This window comes from Aquarana catesbeiana, linkage group LG08 (genome assembly GCF_042186555.1).
Source record: "Aquarana catesbeiana isolate 2022-GZ linkage group LG08, ASM4218655v1, whole genome shotgun sequence".
Lineage (NCBI taxonomy): Eukaryota > Metazoa > Chordata > Amphibia > Anura > Ranidae > Aquarana > Aquarana catesbeiana.
Genome location: NC_133331.1, coordinates 146498386 through 146517209, shown reverse-complemented (window position 1 = coordinate 146517209; position 18824 = coordinate 146498386). Strand labels below are relative to the sequence as shown.

General features: G+C 42.5%; 1 protein-coding gene across 1 annotated transcript in view; it reads left to right on the top strand.

Moving 5' to 3' along the window:
• The first annotated feature begins 248 nt into the window (after positions 1-248).
• OIT3 (oncoprotein induced transcript 3) overlaps positions 249-18824 on the top strand; it is an 85230-nt gene continuing 66654 nt past the window's right edge. Inside the window, exon 1 of the mRNA XM_073596551.1 lies at positions 249-421. Coding sequence (XP_073452652.1) covers positions 364-421 — 58 coding nt within the window. The 5' untranslated portion in view covers positions 249-363. The remainder of the gene's footprint in view (positions 422-18824) is intronic.

Sequence of the window (18824 nt, the reverse complement as noted above, 5' to 3'; positions counted from 1 at the left end):
ACTTCGGTTTAATGATCTGTCTCCTGAAAGTCCATCCCCTGTGTTCCCCTTCGGATAAGCCTGTATCATTTTCAGAATTCCAGCCTGGGAAGACAATGGGAGGATGAAGCTTGAGGATCAATCAGTAAAAATATCCTTGTTTACATGGCAGAACTTGGCTAGAAAGGTCAGAGGCTTGGCCTATTTCATCAACTTCCTTCTGATAATGTGTCCACTGGACATGATAAAGAAGAAGTCATAGCGATAAATAAGGAAAACAAAATCTCCTATATACTGCAGATCTAGGGAGAAAGCAGACCATCTCCTAAAACTCTTTGCAAAAGGTCCAAGTCCTATTTTCCCATTTGCACAAAGGCCATTACAATGCTGTTTCTTTTGACTTTCTTTTTCTACTTCAGACTGAGTCCAGTGACTCCATTGGGTAAGTGGCTTAATCTTTTAAAATGTATTTAGTAAAGATTCAGCATTCATACGGCCTACTAATGCTGATAAATGCATTTTAAAAGCCTATATTTTGATAAAAATGGCTTTATTGGAAGGCCATGTGTCATTCTTTTAGGAAGCTAGTGCCAAGGGTTTAGTGATTTACTGTGATTACTATTATTTCTACTGTTCAAATAATGCATGTTGCATTGCTTTTTTAAATCTATTAAAGCAGTAATGAATCCAAAAACAAACATTTATTATATTGTAGCTTACCAATTCTTAGATGTGATGGCTGCATTAATTTTCTTTTTTGAGCGTTCTTTCCTCTATTTTCATCTGGTAAACTGGCCAGTAAGTCTGTTGTTTTTCAAAAGAACAAGCTCTCTTGCAGACGTATCGGTTAGAGAGACAAACAATTCAGCAGGTGTGCTTACAATGACCAATTGATCCAGCTAGTAGGGGTGCTACTAGCTGGATCACCAGGTGAAAATATAGGGAAAAAACACTAAAAAAAGAAAACAACTGCAGCTACCACATCTGATGATTGGTACGCTTCAATATATTATTATATATTTTTTTGTTTTGCATTTAATAATGCTTTCAAGTGATGGTAAATTGTATGCATTAGCTTTCTTATCAACATCATGTTATCTTTAGTCTAGGCTAACTAATTTTTTATACACAATGATGGTGGTTTGTAAGGCTTGCTGTAGGATATAGCTTAAAGATTTTATGTGTTGCACTTGAGCAACAGGGTCATCACCTGCCCTGGATATACAATGGGGGAGATTTGCTAAAACTGGTGCACACAGAATCTGGTGCAGCTGTGCATAGTAACCAATCTGCTCATAGGTCTTATTTTTAAAGCTTAATTATACAAGCTGAAGTTAGAAGCTGATTGGTTACTATGCACAGCTGCACCAGATGCTGTGTGAACCAGTTTTAGTAAATCTCCCCCAAAGTATTTTAATTTTACCACATGTGCTAAAATGATGGATTAGATTGTTTTGCCTGGTCTGCTTACATTTACACTAGTTTGTAGTTTTATTCAATTTGAATAGTTTCTGTTCCTTTTGGACACCCCCCCCCCTCCGTTTGAGACTTTAATATGGAAAAACAATGATCCCACAAGCCCTATGCGCATCACAAATTTCAGTGAGGCCTACACTTTTCAAGTGCCGTTGTATATGAAGGGATAAGCCTTGTCTGCCATGTCAGTGTTATGATTACTGAGACAGGGCTCATCTTATAAATTGGCAAATTAATGTTTTTTCAAGAGTGGTGCTAGTAGGGTAAAAGGGTTACTATTAATGTTCAAAAATGTGAAATGTCCCATTAAGGACAACATCAGATCCTGACGTTACCACATGTATTAGGTACCCACACATTTCTCTCCGTCAAAAACACCCCCAGACAGCATTCTAGGTTTTTGGGTATCAAAAATGTAAAAAAGAAAATCAACCAGCGCAACTGAAATACCTAATTACTGCAGCTGAAATACTGAGGGTCAAAATATCAAATCCCAAAAATAACCAATAAAACAAGGCAGCACAGCGCAAACAAAATAAATACAACTAACAAAAAACAATACAAATTAACACCAAACAGCAGGTTAGGGTAATAGGACATGAATTTCCTCATCAACTCCAAGAACGGTACATGGAATAGAAGTAATGATATCTAGTGCTCTCTGATTGATCAAAGTGGTATTTATTAAAAGTAGATAAAATACACTCACATATCTTGCACTGTACCCCAGTGCTAGGATGGATGGCATCAGATAATAAGTATGTGTCCACGAGGATCAGCGTTGAGGGACACGGGTGATGTCACGTATGCGTTACGTCCCTTAGCGGCGGGACTTCATCAGCGGCAATGGCATGACGTTTGCCACCCGCTTTGTTAGCCTAGTCAGCTGATCCATCTGGCCAATGGGAGTAAATGTGTACCATTCACCATAGCAACCACCGGACAGCAGAATACTGACAATCAGGAAGTAAATAAAAGAAATACATCCCCATAAAGCATTGCGATCAATAGTGCCCAAAAAAACAGTACGCAAATACTGCTAGTATGGCTAAAATTTCGCTTTTAGGTAAGAAAGCAAAGTTAAAACTAAAATCTAAATCCACCAGCGTCCCTGCTGATCCTTTTGGATGCTGATATCATGTATGATATTACAATAAACATGTTAAAAATCAATACAAAAATATCCAATATAAAAACAGAAAAATGAAATGAAAAATAGAGTAAAAAAATAGAAAAAACATAAACCAAAATTACCGATCAGAAATAAAGCAATTAACATCGAATTCAATGTTCAAGCCTCCAGGTGCAAGAACCTTAGTGTCATGGATCCAATAAGATTCTCTGCGACTTAATTGGCGCAGGAAGATTACCACCTCTCCAGTGCTTGGTGACCCTCTCAATGCCCCAAAATTGAAGGCATTTGGGATTTTTGTCATGAGCCAATCTGTTGTGCGACTTAATCCCATTTTTGATATTGTTTACATGCTCTCCTAGTCTAACATGGAGAGGTCTCAATGTCCTCCCGATATATTGGAGGCCACACCCACACTGGAGCATGTAAACAACACCAACTGTCACACATGTAATTAATTGACTGATCTTGTACTCCTTATTTGTGGCAGCAGCCACAAAATTTTTTTGTTTTTTAACATTACATTTAGAATGCCTGCAGGCTGTGCATCGCCCACAGGCATAGAAACCCGAAAGGAAGGAAAACAATCTGCTTTCAGATTGCACCGGAGGATCAACCACCCCAGGTGCAAGTCGATCTTATAATGATGGAGCTTTTTTATATATAAAGGCAGGGCAATGCGGCAGCAAAGGGCCCAGCACTCTATCTTGTTTCAAAATAAACCAGTTTTTGGCAATAACTTTCTCAAATTTTTTATGCTGAACACTATAGTCAAGTACCATTTTAAAATTGGAAACACTGGAGCTGGTATCTTTCACTTTGTCAGCCACCAGTGTTGCCCTATTAATAGAGCGTACCAACTCTGTCACTTTCTAAAGAAGCCTTGTCATATCCCTTTTCCTGGAATCTGGAAGATAACACTTGCGACTGAGTAATATAATCATCCTCCCGTGTGCAATTTTACCTCAATCTGACAAACTGACCCCTGGGGATATTGCACAACCAAGATTTATGGTGGCAACTCCCCAGGGGACTTGCACCTGGGGTGGTTGATCCTCCGGTGCAATCTGAAAGCAGATTGTTTTCATTCCTTTGGGATTTCTATGCCTGCGGGCGATGCACAGCCTGCAGGCATTCTAAATGTAATGTTAAAAAACTAAAAAATTTTGTGGCTGCTGCCACAAATAAGGAGTACAAGATCAGTCAATTACATGTGCGACAGTTGGTGCTGTTTACATGCTCCAGTGTGGGTGTGGCCTCCAATATATCAGGAGGACATTGAGACCTCTCCATGTTAGGCTAGGAGAGCATGTAAACAATATCAAAAATGGGATTAAGTCGCACAATGTCTCTAAGCATTACAGATTGGTTCATGACAAAAATCCCAAATGCCTTCAATTTTGGGGCATTGAGAGGGGCACCAAGCACTGGAGAGGTGGTAACTTCCTGCGCCAATTAAGTCGCAGAGAATCTTTTTGGATCCATGACACTAAGGTTCTTGCGCCTGGAGGCTTGAACGTTGAATTCGATGTGAATTGCTTTATTTCTGATCGGTAATTTTGGTTTATGTTTTTTCTATTTTTTACTCTATTTTCCATTTCTTTTTTCTGTTTTTATATTAATTGGATATTTTTGTATTGATTTTTAATTTTTAACATGTTTATTGTAATATCATACATGATATCGGCATCCAAGAGGATCAGCAGGGGCGCTGGTGAATTTATATTTTAGTTTTAACTTTGCTTTCTTACCTAAAAGCAATATTTTAGCCATACTAGCAGTATTTGCGTACTGTTTTTTGGGCACTATTGAACGCAATGCTTTATGGGGATGTAGTTCTTTTATTTACTTCCTGATTGTCAGTATTCCGCTATCCGGTGGTTGTTATGGTGAACGGTACACATTTACTCCCATTGGCCAGACGGATCAGCTGACTAGGCATACAAAGCGGGTGGCGAACGTCATGCCGCCCCTAAGGGACGTAATGCGTACGGATACCACGTGACCCTGTTCGTGACGTCACCCGCGTCCCTCAACGCTGATCCTCGTGGACACATACTTGTTATCTGATGCCATCCATCCTAGCACTGGGGTACGGTGCAAGATATGTGAGTGTATTTTATCTACTTTTAATAAATACCACTTTGATCAATCAGAGAGCACTAGATATCAATACTTCTATTCCATGTACCGTTCTTGGAGTTGATGAGGAAATTCATGTTGTATTACCCTAACCGGCATCGCACTGTTTCATACTGTGAGAGCTTGCTGATCTAATTACCCATAAGGGAACTGCTGTTTTTGACCTGACTGATTATCTCAGGGGTCCACCGCATGAGGTGAGCAGCCATTTCGCTTGTTGGTGGAGGGTGTCACCATAGTCACTGTACATGTTTGACTCATCACTTATTTTCACTGGAATCACTGCTAATCACAAGCAGTGAGACATTTCCCAATCTCTGCAGCCGCACATCGGGACAATGTCTCACTGCTTGTGATTAGCGTTCCGCGGTGCCGACTTCCTGGCGTGCTCTGCACGTGCTGTTTGTGAACACGCCTGAGCGCATCCTTAGTAGCAAGTACAGCTATTAACACCTGGCCCTCCACTGTTGTCAGCAGAGTAAATCAAGAAAAAAAAACCCTGCCACAGTAGTGTCCGAAAGGAAATATAGAGCTACTGTTTGTTGCTGAATTACAACACCCAGGATGATCTGTATGAGATTGACTTTTAGTTACTGCATATTAGTAAGCTTTGCCATATGAGTTTATGAGGAGCATGCTTTAGTTCTCAATGACATATAGATTCATTTGCAAAATAAACAAGTATTTATTTACAGCCATCAATGAGGTTCATACCTTCACATTCAATCAGTTGTTACTTGAAAGTTAACTTGAATATGTGTGTTAGGGATGAGCTGAACAGTACTGGGTTCCGTTAAATAATGCATAAAGTGAAATATTAAAAATGCTGAATTTGATTAACTATCATTCCTGCGGGTGAATTTGCCTATAAAGTGGCACACCTGTGCGATGTATACAACCTATTACAGCAAAACTGACATTGAGCCCAGGTTCACACTGAGCTGTGGGAATAAAGCTGTGCGTGTTCTGCTGAACTTGCAAGATTTCACTCACGCATGTCAGTCTTGATTTCGGACGCGATTTCAGAGACATCTGCACAGGTTTCTGGACATTTGTCAATGTAAATCTCAGCCCGAAATTGCAAAAAGTAGTACAGGAACTACTTTTTGAAATCGGTGCGGTGTCACAAATGCAGCATTGCACTGATTAGGACGGTGTCATTGCCGTCAAATCGCATGTCAAATCATTCCCATGTGAACCAGGGCTTACAAAGAACAATAATGCAGTTTCAACTAACCAGTAAATGACAGTTTCAGACACATATTGATTGATTTACAATGACTGGGGAGTGCAAAATCTGGTGCAGCTCTGCATGATTGCCAATCAGCTTCTAACTTCAGCTTGTTCAATTAAGCTTTGACAAACAAACCTGGAAGCTGATTGGTTTATATGCAGAGCTGTACCAGCTTTCGTGCTCTCCAGTTTTAGTAAATCAACCCCATAGTTCTGTCTGTCAAAAGAGCAGCTGAGGATTATCATAGATGATGGTCTTGTAAAGATAATACCCTTAGGCTGGGTTCACACTGGTGCGACACGACAGCCGTCCTACTTTGGATCCGACTTTGCCCTGCGACATGAAGCCGGCATGTGTCCGATTTTCAATGAACGGGGATCCGACTTGGATCCCCGCCAATGCCCGGCACTGTGTTTGGTATGAATCTTTAGGGGGAACTCCGCGCCAAATTTTAAATAAAAAACCGGCATGGGTTCCCCCTCCAGGAGCATACCAGGCCCTTGGGTCTGGTATGGACCTTGAGGGGAACCCCCTACGCCGATAAAAACGGCGTGGGGGTCCCCCCCAATCCATACCAGACCCTTATCCGAGCACGCAGCCCGGCCGGACAGGAATGGGGGTGGGGATGAGCGAGCGCCCCCCCCCCCTCCTGAACCGTACCAGGCCGCATGCCCTCAACATGGGGGGGTTGGTGCCTTGGGGGAGGGGGCGCGCTGCGGCCCCCCACCCCAAAGCACCTTGTCCCCATGTTGATGAGGACAAGGGCCTCTTCCCGACAACCCTGGCCGTTGGTTGTCGGGGTCTGCGGGCGGAGGGCTTATCGGAATCCAGGAGCCCCCTTTAATAAGGGGGCCCCCAGATCCCGGCCCCCCACCCTATGTGAATGAGTATGGGGTACATGGTACCCCTACCCATTCACCTAGGGAAGTGTCAATAAAAAAAACCACAGTACACAGGTTTCAAAATTAATTTATTGGGCAGCTCCGGTATCATCTTCCGACTTCTCCCGGTGTTCCGCCTCTTCTCCCGGGCCCCGCCGCTATCTTCTTCCAGCTCTATTGCCAGCGAGGGGCCCGGTCTGCTGCCGCTGTCTTGTCGCCGCTGTCTCGCCGCTCCTTCTCTTCATCTCTTCTTCCGATGTTGACACGACGCTCTCCCCGGCTGGAATGCTCTCTGTGCGCTCTGCTCTGACTTATATAGGCGGTGACCCCGCCCCCTTATGCCGTCACAGTCTCTGGGCATGCTGGGACTGTGACGGCATAAGGGGGCGTGGTCATCGGGTGATGACCACGCCCCCTAAAACGTCACAGTCCCAGCATGCCCAGGGACTGTGACGGCATAAGGGGGCGGGGTCACCGCCTATATAAGTCAGAGCAGAGCGCACAGAGAGCATTCCAGCCGGGGAGAGCGTCGTGTCAACATCGGAAAAAAAAAAAATACCTAATCTCATACCCACAGTTAATCCACAGAAAAGCAAAAAAAAAAAAAAAACTTTAATGCTTGGTCCAATTTGCTCCAGAAGGTGAGAAATAAACATCTTCCTAAATCCCTAGGAGATTAATTGGATATTCCCTGGATCAACAATGTCTAGTCGAGTGTCTGGTATGGGTGTCACAGCAAGGCCACACAAAAGGAAAAAAACAGAGTGGGGAAAAACCAATATTCATGCAATGTCTGGTATATCTAAAAAAAAAAAAAAAAAAATGCATGATGTCCCTCCCCAAAATTATACCAGACCCTTATCCGCATATGCAGTCTGGCTGGCAAGGAAAGGAGAGAGCATACCAGGCTGCATGCCCCCAACATGGGGGGGTACCTTGTCAGAGGAACCTCCCCACACCCCTCTGGTGAAGCACCCTGGTCCAGTGGTTGTGGGATTCTGTGGTTGCAGGGCCTATTGGAATCTGTACACTCCCTTTAATACCAGTTATGTGAATGAGTAAGGGGTACATAGGACCCCCTACTAAATCATACAAAAAAGTGAAAAGTGTAAATAAAGGCTCACATTTGCACAAGTCCTTTATTTAAAAATAAAATTCCCCAAAAATGTAAATTCATCACAAATCACGTGGTCCAGCAATCCAAACCATCTTCAATCATAATGATTAACGATTACCAAAAGATAAAACCTGCTGACCAACAGACACATTTGATCCTGTTGCTACATTTGCCACTAATCACGTCTTCCAATCCCAGCCGATAAATGTAAATAAAGTGGTGGGGTCCCCCAGGTGATGTCATTGACCAGATATGGCAATGTGGCCATGTTTGGTCAGTGATATCAGTACTTTCCCTGCCTGTTTTGTTTACATGGCTGGGGATTCCCAGCCAGTAAATGAATTGGACCATGTGATGTCACTGTATGTGTGTATATATATATATATATATATATATATATATATATATATATATATATATATATATTGTGTGTGTATATATACACACTTACTGGCCACATGATTAGGTACACCTTGCTAGTACCAGGTTAGACCCCCTTTTGCATTCAGATCTGCCTTAATTCTTCATGGCATTGATTCAACAAGGTGTTGGAAACATTCCTCAGAGATTTTGGTCCATACAGTGCCTTGAAAAAGTATTCATACATTTTCCACATTTTGTCATGTTACAACCAAAGATGTAAGTGTATGGGCCATTCTAACACATGAATATGCTTTGATCCTAAACCATTCCATTGTAGCTCTGGCTGTATGTTTAGAGTCGTTGTCCTGCTGGAAGGTGAACCTCCACCCCAGTCTCAAATCTTTTACAGACTCTTAACAGGTTTTCTTCTAAGATTGCCCAGTATTTGGCCCCACTCATCTTCCCATCAACTTTGGCCAGGTTTCCAGTCCCCGCTGAAGAAAAGATGTGTGTTCAGGGTGATGTGTAGTGTTACTTTTCCGCCACACATAGCATTTTGCTTTTATGCCAAAAAGTTAAACTTTGGTTTCATCTGACCAGAGCACCTTCTTCCACATGTTTGGTGTGCTCTCCACATGGCTTCTCGCAAACTGCAAACGGGACTACTTTTGGCTTTCTTTCAACAATGGCTTTCTTCTTGCCACTCTTCCATAAAGGCCAGATTTGTGGAGTGCACAACTAATAGTTGTCCTGTGGACAGATTCTCTCACCTGAGCTGTGGATCTCTGCAGCTACTCCAGAGTTACCATGGGCCTCTTGGCTGCTTCTCTGATGAATGTTCTCCTTGCCTGGATGGTCATGTCTTGGTAGGTTTCCAGTTGTGCCATACTCTTTCCATTTGCGGATGATGGCTTGAACAGTGCTCCGTGAGATGTTCAAAGCTCGGGGTATTTTTTTTTTCTCCTACCTAACCCTGCTTTAAACTTCTCCACAACTTTTATCCCTGACCTGTCTGGTGTGTTGCTTGGCCTTCATGATGCTGTTTGTTCACTAAGGTTCTCTAACAAACCTCTTCAAAGAACAGTGGGGGTTGAATACAAATGCACGCCAAACTTTTCAGATATTTATTTGTAAAAAATTTTGAAAACGGTTTATCATTTTCCTTCCACTTCACAATTATGTGCCACTTTGTGTTGGTCTATCACATAAAATCCCAATAAAATACATTTACGTATTTATAACATGACAAATTGGCATGAAAGCATCATGCAGTTGCTGCAGATTTGTTGAATGCACATTCATGTTGCAAATCTCCTGCTCCACCACATCCCAAAGGTGCTCTATTGGATTGAGATCTGGTGACTGTGGAGGCCATTAAAGTACAGTGATCTCATTGTCATGTTCAAGAAACCAGTGATGAGATGATTTGAGCTTTATGACATGGTGCATTATCCTGCTGGAAGTAGCCATCAGAAGACTGTAGTCATAAAGGGATGGACATGGTCAGCAACAAAACTCAGGTAGGCCGTGGCATTTAAACAATGCTCAATTGGTACTAAGGGGCCCAAAGTTGCCAAGAAAATTTCCCCCCTCGCCATTACACCACCACCCCCAGCCTGAACCGATACAAGGCAGGATGGATCCATGCTTTAATGTTACTTACGCCAAAAAATTGAACCCTACTATCTGAATGTCACAGCTGAAATTGAGAATCATCAGACCAATCTTCTGTTGTCCAATTTTGGTGAGCCTGTGCAAATTGTAGCCTCAGTTTCCTGTTCTTAGCTAACAGGAGTGGCACCAGGTGTGGTCTTCTGCTGCTGTAGCCCATCTTCTTCAAGGTTCGAGGTGTTGTGCGTTCAGAGATGACTTTAAGAATACTTTGGTTGTAACAAGTAGTTATTTGAGTTACTGTCGCCTTTCTATCTTCTCAAAGCAGTCTGCACATTCTCCTCTGACATCAGAAAGACATTTTCGTCTACACAACTGCTGCTCACTGGATATCTTCTCTTTTTTTCTGACCAATCTCTGCAAAGCTTAGAGATGGTTGTGCGTGAAAATTTCCAGTAGATCAGCAGTTTTTGAATTACTCAGACCAGCCTGTCTGCCACCAACAATCATGCCATGTTCAAAGTCACTTAAATCCCCTTTTTTCCCCATTCTGATGCTTGGTTTGAACTTCAGCAAGTCATCTTCACCATATCTACATGCGTAAAAACATTGAGTTGCTGTCACGTGATTAGCAATTTGTGTTACCAAGCAATTGAACAGGTGTACCTAATAAAGTGGCTGGTGAGTGTATATATACATTATATATAGTATTATGCAAAAGTTTTAGGCAGGTGTGAAAAAATGCTGTAAATTACAAATGCTTTTGGAAATAGAAGTGTTAATGGTTTATTTTTTATCATTAATAAAATAGAAATTAAATGAACAGAAGAGAAATCCAAACCAAATCAATATTTGATGTGACCATTCGTGGCCTTCAAAACCGCATCAATTCTTCCAGGTACACTTGCACATAGTTTTTAACCACTTCCCGCCCGGCCCATAGCAGATGACGGCCGAGCGGTGGTTCAGTTATCCTGACTGGGCGTCATATGACGTCCAGCAGGATAACATGCCGCCGCACGCCCGCGGGGGCGCGCATCACGGCGATCGGTGGAGCGGTGTGTCAGTCTGACACACCGCTCCACTGATCTTGGTAAAGAGCCTCCGGCGGAGGCTCTTTACCACGTCATCAGCTGTGTCCAATCACGGCTGATCACGATGTCAATAGGAATAGCCGTTGATCGGCTTTTCCTCACTCGCGTCTTATAGACGCGAGTAGAGGAGAGACAATCGGCGGCTCTCCTGACAGGGGGGGGGTCTGCGCTGATTGTTTATCAGCGCAGCCCCTCCTCAGATCACCACACTGGACCACCAGGGATCGCCACTAGGACCACCAGGGAAGCGGGCAACATGTGAATGGCCAGGTATGTACCCCATGGCCATCCACATGTGCCCAATGTGCCCAGTCAGTGCCCAATCTGTGCCAATCAGTGCCCACAAATGGGCACTGATTGGCACCATTATATAGCAGTGATGCCCAGCAATGCCACCCTTAGGGGCATCAGTGCCATCAATCAGTGTCATCAGTGCCACCCATTAGTGCCCATCTGTGCCACCCATCAGTGCCACCCATAAGTACCCATCAGTGCCACCCATAAGTACCCATCAATGCCACCTTCGAATGCCCATCAGTGCCGCCTATGAGTGCCCATCGGTGCCACCTATGAGTGCCCATCAGTGCCGCATACCAATGCCACCTATCACTGCCCATCAGTGCCACCTAATCAGTGCCACCTCATTAGTGCCTGTCAGTGCAGCCATATCAGTGCCCGTCATTGAAGAAGAAAACGTACTTATTTCTAAAAATTTTTAACAGAAACAATGAAAAACTTGTTTTTTTTCAAAATTTTCGGTCTTTCTTTATTTGTTGCGCAAAAAATAAAAAACGCAGAGGTGATCAAATATCACCAAAAGAAAGCTCTATTTGTGGGAACAAAATAATAAAAAAAATTGTTTGGGTACAGTGTAGCATGACCACGCAATTGTCATTCAAATTGCGACAGCGCTGAAAGCTGAAAATTGGCCTGGGCGGGAAGGTGTCTAAGTGCCTGGTATTGAAGTGGTTAAAGAAACTAGGCAAGATTTTCGGGGCAAGATGTCCCAAACATGTTGGAGAACTAACACAGATCGTCTGTGAATGTAAGCTGCCTCAAATCCCTCTCTCTTTTTCTATAATCCCAGACAGACTCGATGATCTTCAGGGATCTCTAGGGGCCACACCATCACTTCCAGTACTCCTTGTTCTTCTTTACGCTAAAGCTAGTTCTTAACCACTTCAGCCCCGGACCATTTGGCTGGCCAAAGACCAGAGCACTTTTTGGGATTCGGCACTGCGTCGCTTTAACTGGCAATTGCGCGGTCGTGCGACGTGGCTCTTAAACAAAATTGGCGTCCTTTTTAGTTTTATGTCATTTTTATTAATATTTTTTTTTTTACTAGTAATGGCGGCGATCTGCGATTTTTATCATGACATATCATGTGATGGGACCATTCACATTTATACAGCGATCAGTGCGATTAAAAAACTGGCAGTGAAGGGGTTAACCAGGAGGGGGCGCTGCAGGAGTTAAGTGTGATAGAGAGTGCTAGAGAGTGATTCTAACTGTAGGAGGGGATGGGCTACGTGTGACACGACACTGATCACCGTTCCCGATCACAGGGAGCTGTGATCAGTGTCAGTGTCATTAGGCAGAATGGGGAAATGCTTGTTTATATCAACATTTCCCCGTTCTTCCTCTCCGTGAGACAATCGCGGGTATCCCCGTGGACATCGAGTCCGCGGGACTCGGAATCACAATCACGGAGCTCACGGCAGGGTCCTGCGTGCGCTGCCGGCGGCGTGCACACGACCACACGGTGGTAAAATTAAAGGAACGTACCTGTACGCCCATTTGCCTGTCCGTGCCATTCTGCCGATGTAAATGTTCGTGCGGCAGTCAGCAAGCGATTAATGGCATTGGCTGTATGTTTGGGCATCGTCCTGCAGCAGAATAAATTTGGGGCCAATCACACGCCTCCCTGATGGTATGGCATGATGGATATGTATCTGCCTGTATTTCTCAGCATCGAGGACACCATTGATCCTGACCAAATCTCCAACTCCATTCGCAGAAATGCAGCGCCAAACTTGCAAGGAACCTCCATCATGCTTCACTGTTGCCTGCAGACAGTCATTTTTTTACTGCTTTTTAGCCCTTCAGCAAACAAGTAGCCTCCTTCTACAGCCAAATATTTCACATTTAAACTCATCAGCCCAAAGCACCTGCTGCTGTTTTTCTGCACCCCAGTTCCTATGTTTTCATGCATAGTTGAGCTTAGCCTTGTTTCCACATCTGAGGTTTGGCTTCTGGTCAGATTTCTTCAGGCAATAGATGGGTTTACCTGGGTCCCACTGGTTTCTGCCATTTCTAAGCTGATGTTACTGTTTTCGGATGACACTGTTTGTCACCTTTCGATGTTGACGGGAAGAAAGCATAATGCGTCTTTAATCTGCTGCATTAAAGTGGATGTAAACCCGATTCATGAAATTTGAGCTGGGCACATATATTTGTAGTGTCTTCTTATCTCTCTTCAAAGCACTTTGTCCCATAGCTTTCTCCGGCTCATTAGCTCTGTTATCAGCCTGATAACTTCTGACAAGCTTTCCGAGACGGCAGCCTGAAATTTGTGTTGGGGGAGGTTGCTATTAATAGATTAGCACATAGCTTGCCGTCTCACAGAAGGGCTCTGCATATTATTCCTTCCTTTGCCAATGTTGAGAGGGGGTGTGTGCCTTTTCTCCAATCAGCTGTCTTGGCTGTATGCCAATAATCCACTCCCAGTGTTAAATAGGAAGAGAAAATCTCTAACACGAAGAGCACATTCTAAAGGTTATATACAGATGAAGACAGCAGATATACATGTAAAACTTATGTAGGGAGATTTGTTTCATCTCTCTGTATCATCTGAGGTTGTTCACTTCACTGGGTATATGTGAGATATATGTGAGGATTTACATCCACTTTAAGTTTCCTTGGCCAACCACTGCGTCTATGGTCCTTAACGTTGGATGTTTCTTTGTGCTTCAAAAGAGTTTGAACAGCACATCTTGAAGCATCAGTCTGCTTTGAAATCTTTGCCTGGGAGAGACCTTGCTAACGCAGTATAACTACCTTGTGCATTGTTGCTGTGCTTAGTCTTGCCATGGTGTATGGCCTGTGACATAAAACTGTCTTCCACAACCTCACCTTAGTAGCAGAGTTTGGCTGTTCCTCACCCAGTTTTGAACCTCCTACACAGCTGTCACGTACTGTACTTTGGTGGAGGCTGAAGTGGTGAGAGGACTTCCCTTGCATCTCTGGTCCAAACATACCTGAATGTAGGAACAGGCATACAAGGCTCAGGGTAGCACAGGTGCTGAGACCTGGATAGCAGGTTATGATCAGCAGAGATGGTCTGCAGGGATGGGGGTAGTTTCATATAAGAGAGAACCTCACCAACAACATTAGTAGACAGTCTGTGCACTGATTGTTAGAGAATTTCAGTCAGGGCCCAGAAGGCAAATCTGGCAACCAGGATATGAAGGAACTGGCAGGAAGACCTAGTCAGGAAGCTGGAGCCAAGGTCATACACAGTCAACGTTAAGAGCCAGGCCAGGGTCATACAAAGGATGAGCAAAGGTAGAAGGAGCAGAGTCTAGAAGCAAGCCGGGACAACCAAAAGAGATCAAGCAGGAGCGAGGTCAAGCAGCAAGCCAGGATCACGATAAGGAGAAAGTCAAAGGAAAACTCAGAAACAGATCGAGTCAGGAACCAGAAGTTACCGGAACCAGAGCACTGAAGAACATCCAGCAATCAGCGCATGTCAGGACCTCCTTTAAATAGTGAGCTTGGCATTCTGGGGACTGGACATGTGCGGACAAGCGCTAATGTGCAGACGCATGCCAGTGTGTGCCAATGCACGCTAGTACACATGAATGCACCAACATGTCAGTGCATGTTGGTTATTAGCCTGAGCCAGTCTATGTACTGGCACATGCACACAGGCATTAGCTGCACAAGTACTGGTTCCCTTACAACAGCAGTTTCTGTTTCAGTTAACCACTATGTTTTAACCTATCTATAAAATTAATGATCATTAGCACCTGCTTGGTATTATTGATTAATCATACACATGACTCAAATCCTACAAAATCCCTGTCTGTGTGCAAGTGCAAGAATTGATGCTGGTTTGAAGCCAAAGGGTAGTCACGCAAAATATTGATTTGATTTAGATTTTTTCTTCTGTTTGCTCACTTTGCATTAGGAAATTGATAAAAATAAACTAATTAAAATATATATTTTGAAACATAATTATTTTACAGCATTTCTGCACACCTCACAAAACATTATTATGCTATGTATTATGGTATTGTGCTAGCTGCTATGTTTTTAATATCCAATAGACCCCCAGCGCTTTTTTTTAGTTCTTATCTCTGCACACCTGCCTAAAACTTTTTCACAGTAAATAACACACACACACACACACACACACACACACACACACACACAGTGCCTTGAAAAAGTATTCATAGCCCTTTGAAATTTTCCACATTTTGTCAGGTTACAAGCAAAAATGTAAGTGTATTTTATTGGGATTTTATGTGATAGACCAGCGGTCTCCAAACTGTGGCCCTTTGCTTGCCTTTATCAGGCCCTTGGGACACTAATCCTCCCACTGATACAAGGAACTATTTCTTCTTCACCAACAATGGGGCATGATTTCTGCCACTGAATGGGGCACTATTCTTCCCACTGACACCAATAATGGGGCACTATTCCTCCCAATAACACCAGCTATGTGGCACTATTCCTCCCACTAACACCAATGATGGGGCATTCTTTATTCTTGACACCAAGGGATTTCCTACTTCCACTGACCACAGTCCAGCCACCTCAAGGTCTGAAGGACAGAAAGTTTGAAGATCCCTGTGATAGACCAACACAAAGTGGCACATAATTGTGAAGTGGAAGGAAAGTGATAAATGGTTTTCACATTTTTTTACAAATAAATATGTGAAAAGTGCGGTGTGCATTTGTATTCAACACCCCTGAGTCAATACTTTGTAGAACCACCTTTTGCTGCAATTACAGCTACACGTCTTTTTGGGGATGTCTCTACCAGCTTTGCACATCTAAAGAGTGAAAATTCTGCCCATTCTTCTTTGCAAAATAGCTCAAGCTCTGTCAGACTGGATAGAGAGCGTCTGTAAACGGCAATTTCCAAGACTTTCCGTGGATTCTCAATTGGATTTAGGTCTGGACTTTGACTGGGCCATTCTAACTCATTAATATGCTTTGATCTAAACCAGGGGTCTCAAACTGGTGTCCCTCCAGCTGTTGCTACAAGTCCCATGAGGCATTGCATGGCTGACAGTTACAAGCATGACTCCCACAGGCAGAGGAATGATGGGACTTGTGGTTTTGCAACAGCTGAAGGGCTGCCAGTTTGAGATCCCTAATCTAAACCAATCCATTGTAGCTCTGGCTGTATGTTTAGAGTCATTGTCCTGCTGGAAGGTGAACCTCCGCCCCAGTCTCAAGTCTTTTGCAGACTCTAAAGCCATCACACCATCAGATTATCGGATGAATTTTCGTCAGTTTTTTGTGCATGCTAGTCTCATATTGAAAGTGAAGAGGTTATTCAACATACGAAAATTCTCGTACAACTGAATTCAACTTCAGAAGTGATGTAATGTGTTAAATTGTTTTGTAAGTGTTTTTTCATTTCTGAGCTTGCGTAGTATTGCTTTTACTATTTTTTTTTGGACAAAAACTGTACTACTTAAACGAAAATCGGACGTTGTGTTCACATACCACAAAAATGTTATAGCCTGCACATCCAGCTTTTGTCGTTTGAAAATTCAGAATCGGCTGTCGAAAGCACCGTACTAACGATCCAAAAATCGGCAGATCGTTCACCGGACAAAATTTTACTTACAATTTTCTGATCGTGTGTACGGGCCTTAACAGGTTTTCTTTTAAGTTTGCCCAGTATTTGGCTTCATCCATCTTCCCATCAACTCTGACCAGATTCCCTGTCCCTGCTGAAGAAAAGCACCCTCACAACATGATGCTGCCACCACCATGTTTCACGGTGGGGATGGTGTGTTCAGGGTGATGTGCAGTGTTAGTTTTCCGTCACACATAGTGTTTTGCTTTTAGGCCAAAAAGTTCAAGTTTGGTCTCATCTGACCAGAGCACCTAGTTCCACATGTTTGCTGTGTCATGTGTGGCTTTCTTTCAACAATGGCTTTCTTCTTGCCACTCTTCCATAATGGCCAAATTTGTGGAGTGCACAACTAATAGCTAGTTGCCCTGTGGACAGATTCTCCCACCTGAGCTGTGGATCTCTGCAGCTCCTCCAGCTTCTCTGATTAATGCTCTTCTTGCCTGGCCTGTCAGTTTAGGTGGATGACCATGTCTTGGTAGGTTTGCAGTTGTGACATACTCTTTCCATTTTCAGATGATGGATTGAACAGTGCTCCGTGAGATGTTCAAAGCTTGGGATATTTATTATATAACCTAACCCTGCTTTGAAATTCTCCACAACTTTATCCCTGACCTGTCTGGTGTGTTCCTTGGCCTTCATGATGCTGTTTGTTAACTAAGGTTCTCTAACAAACCTCTGGTGGCTTCAAAGAACAGCTGTATATATACTGAGATTAAATTGCACACAGGTGGACTCTATTTACTAATTAGGTGATTTCTGAAGGCAATTGGTTCCACTAGATTTTCGTTAGGGGTATCAGAGTAAAGAGGGCTGAATACAAATGTACGCCACACTTTTCAGATATTTATTATAAAAAATTTTGAAAACCATTTATCATTTTCTTTTCACTTCCTTTAGGGGTGTACTCACTCTTGTTGCCATCAGTTTAGACATTAATGACATTAATGGCTGTGTGTTGAGTTATTTTGAGGGGACAGCAAATTTACACTGTTATACAAGCTGTACACTCACTACTTTACATTGTAGCAAAGTGTCATTTCTTCAGTTTTGTTACATGAAAAGATATAATAATATATTTACAAAAATGTGAGGGTGTACTCACTTTTGTGAGATATTGTGTGTGTATGTATATGTGTGTGTGTATATATATATATATATATATATATATATATATATATATATATATATATATATATATATATATATATATATATATATATATATATATATATATATAATGTGTGTGTTCATTAATTTGACCTGTAATTATTGGAACTTTTTTGTACTCATATTTGAAGGATATGCATAGAAGTAGTAACCTCTAGTAAAGCAATCTGACTTGAACACATTAATTAACCTAAGATTACCATTACAATTTAAAACTAATTACACGTTAATTTAGCTTAGAGCTGACTTTGATCATTTAGCAAATTACTTCATTTGTCATAAATGCATAGTGCTACTTGAAAGCTATTATAATCGGCAAGCAAAGAAAAAGGAACATGAATTCCCTGATACAGCAATTCAAGTTTTTTTTTTTCTTTCTATTTTGGATATATGGAGGAAGGGTTACAGCCTGGATTGAGTTTGTATTGCTGATTTTGTCCTCATCTTAGACATTTCACCTTACTTTCCTGCTAAAGGTGATAATTGTTCAGGGGAAAGGGAAGGGATGAGAAATCTTTTTAGTAGAGCCAAAAACAGCAACAGTTTTTGTATTCCATGAACTCACATGTACAGTCATACAGCAAACTGGAATATTGGCAATGATAAGAATTTAGCTAGTCGAGCAATCATATGTAGAAGGTAAATGCCTGGAATCCTGGATGCATATAACTGAACAAGAAAGATGTAGGTTGTTGAGACCGTTTAAGGGGAAAATGTTCATGTTTGACTGGAGTACACATAACGCTATCAATC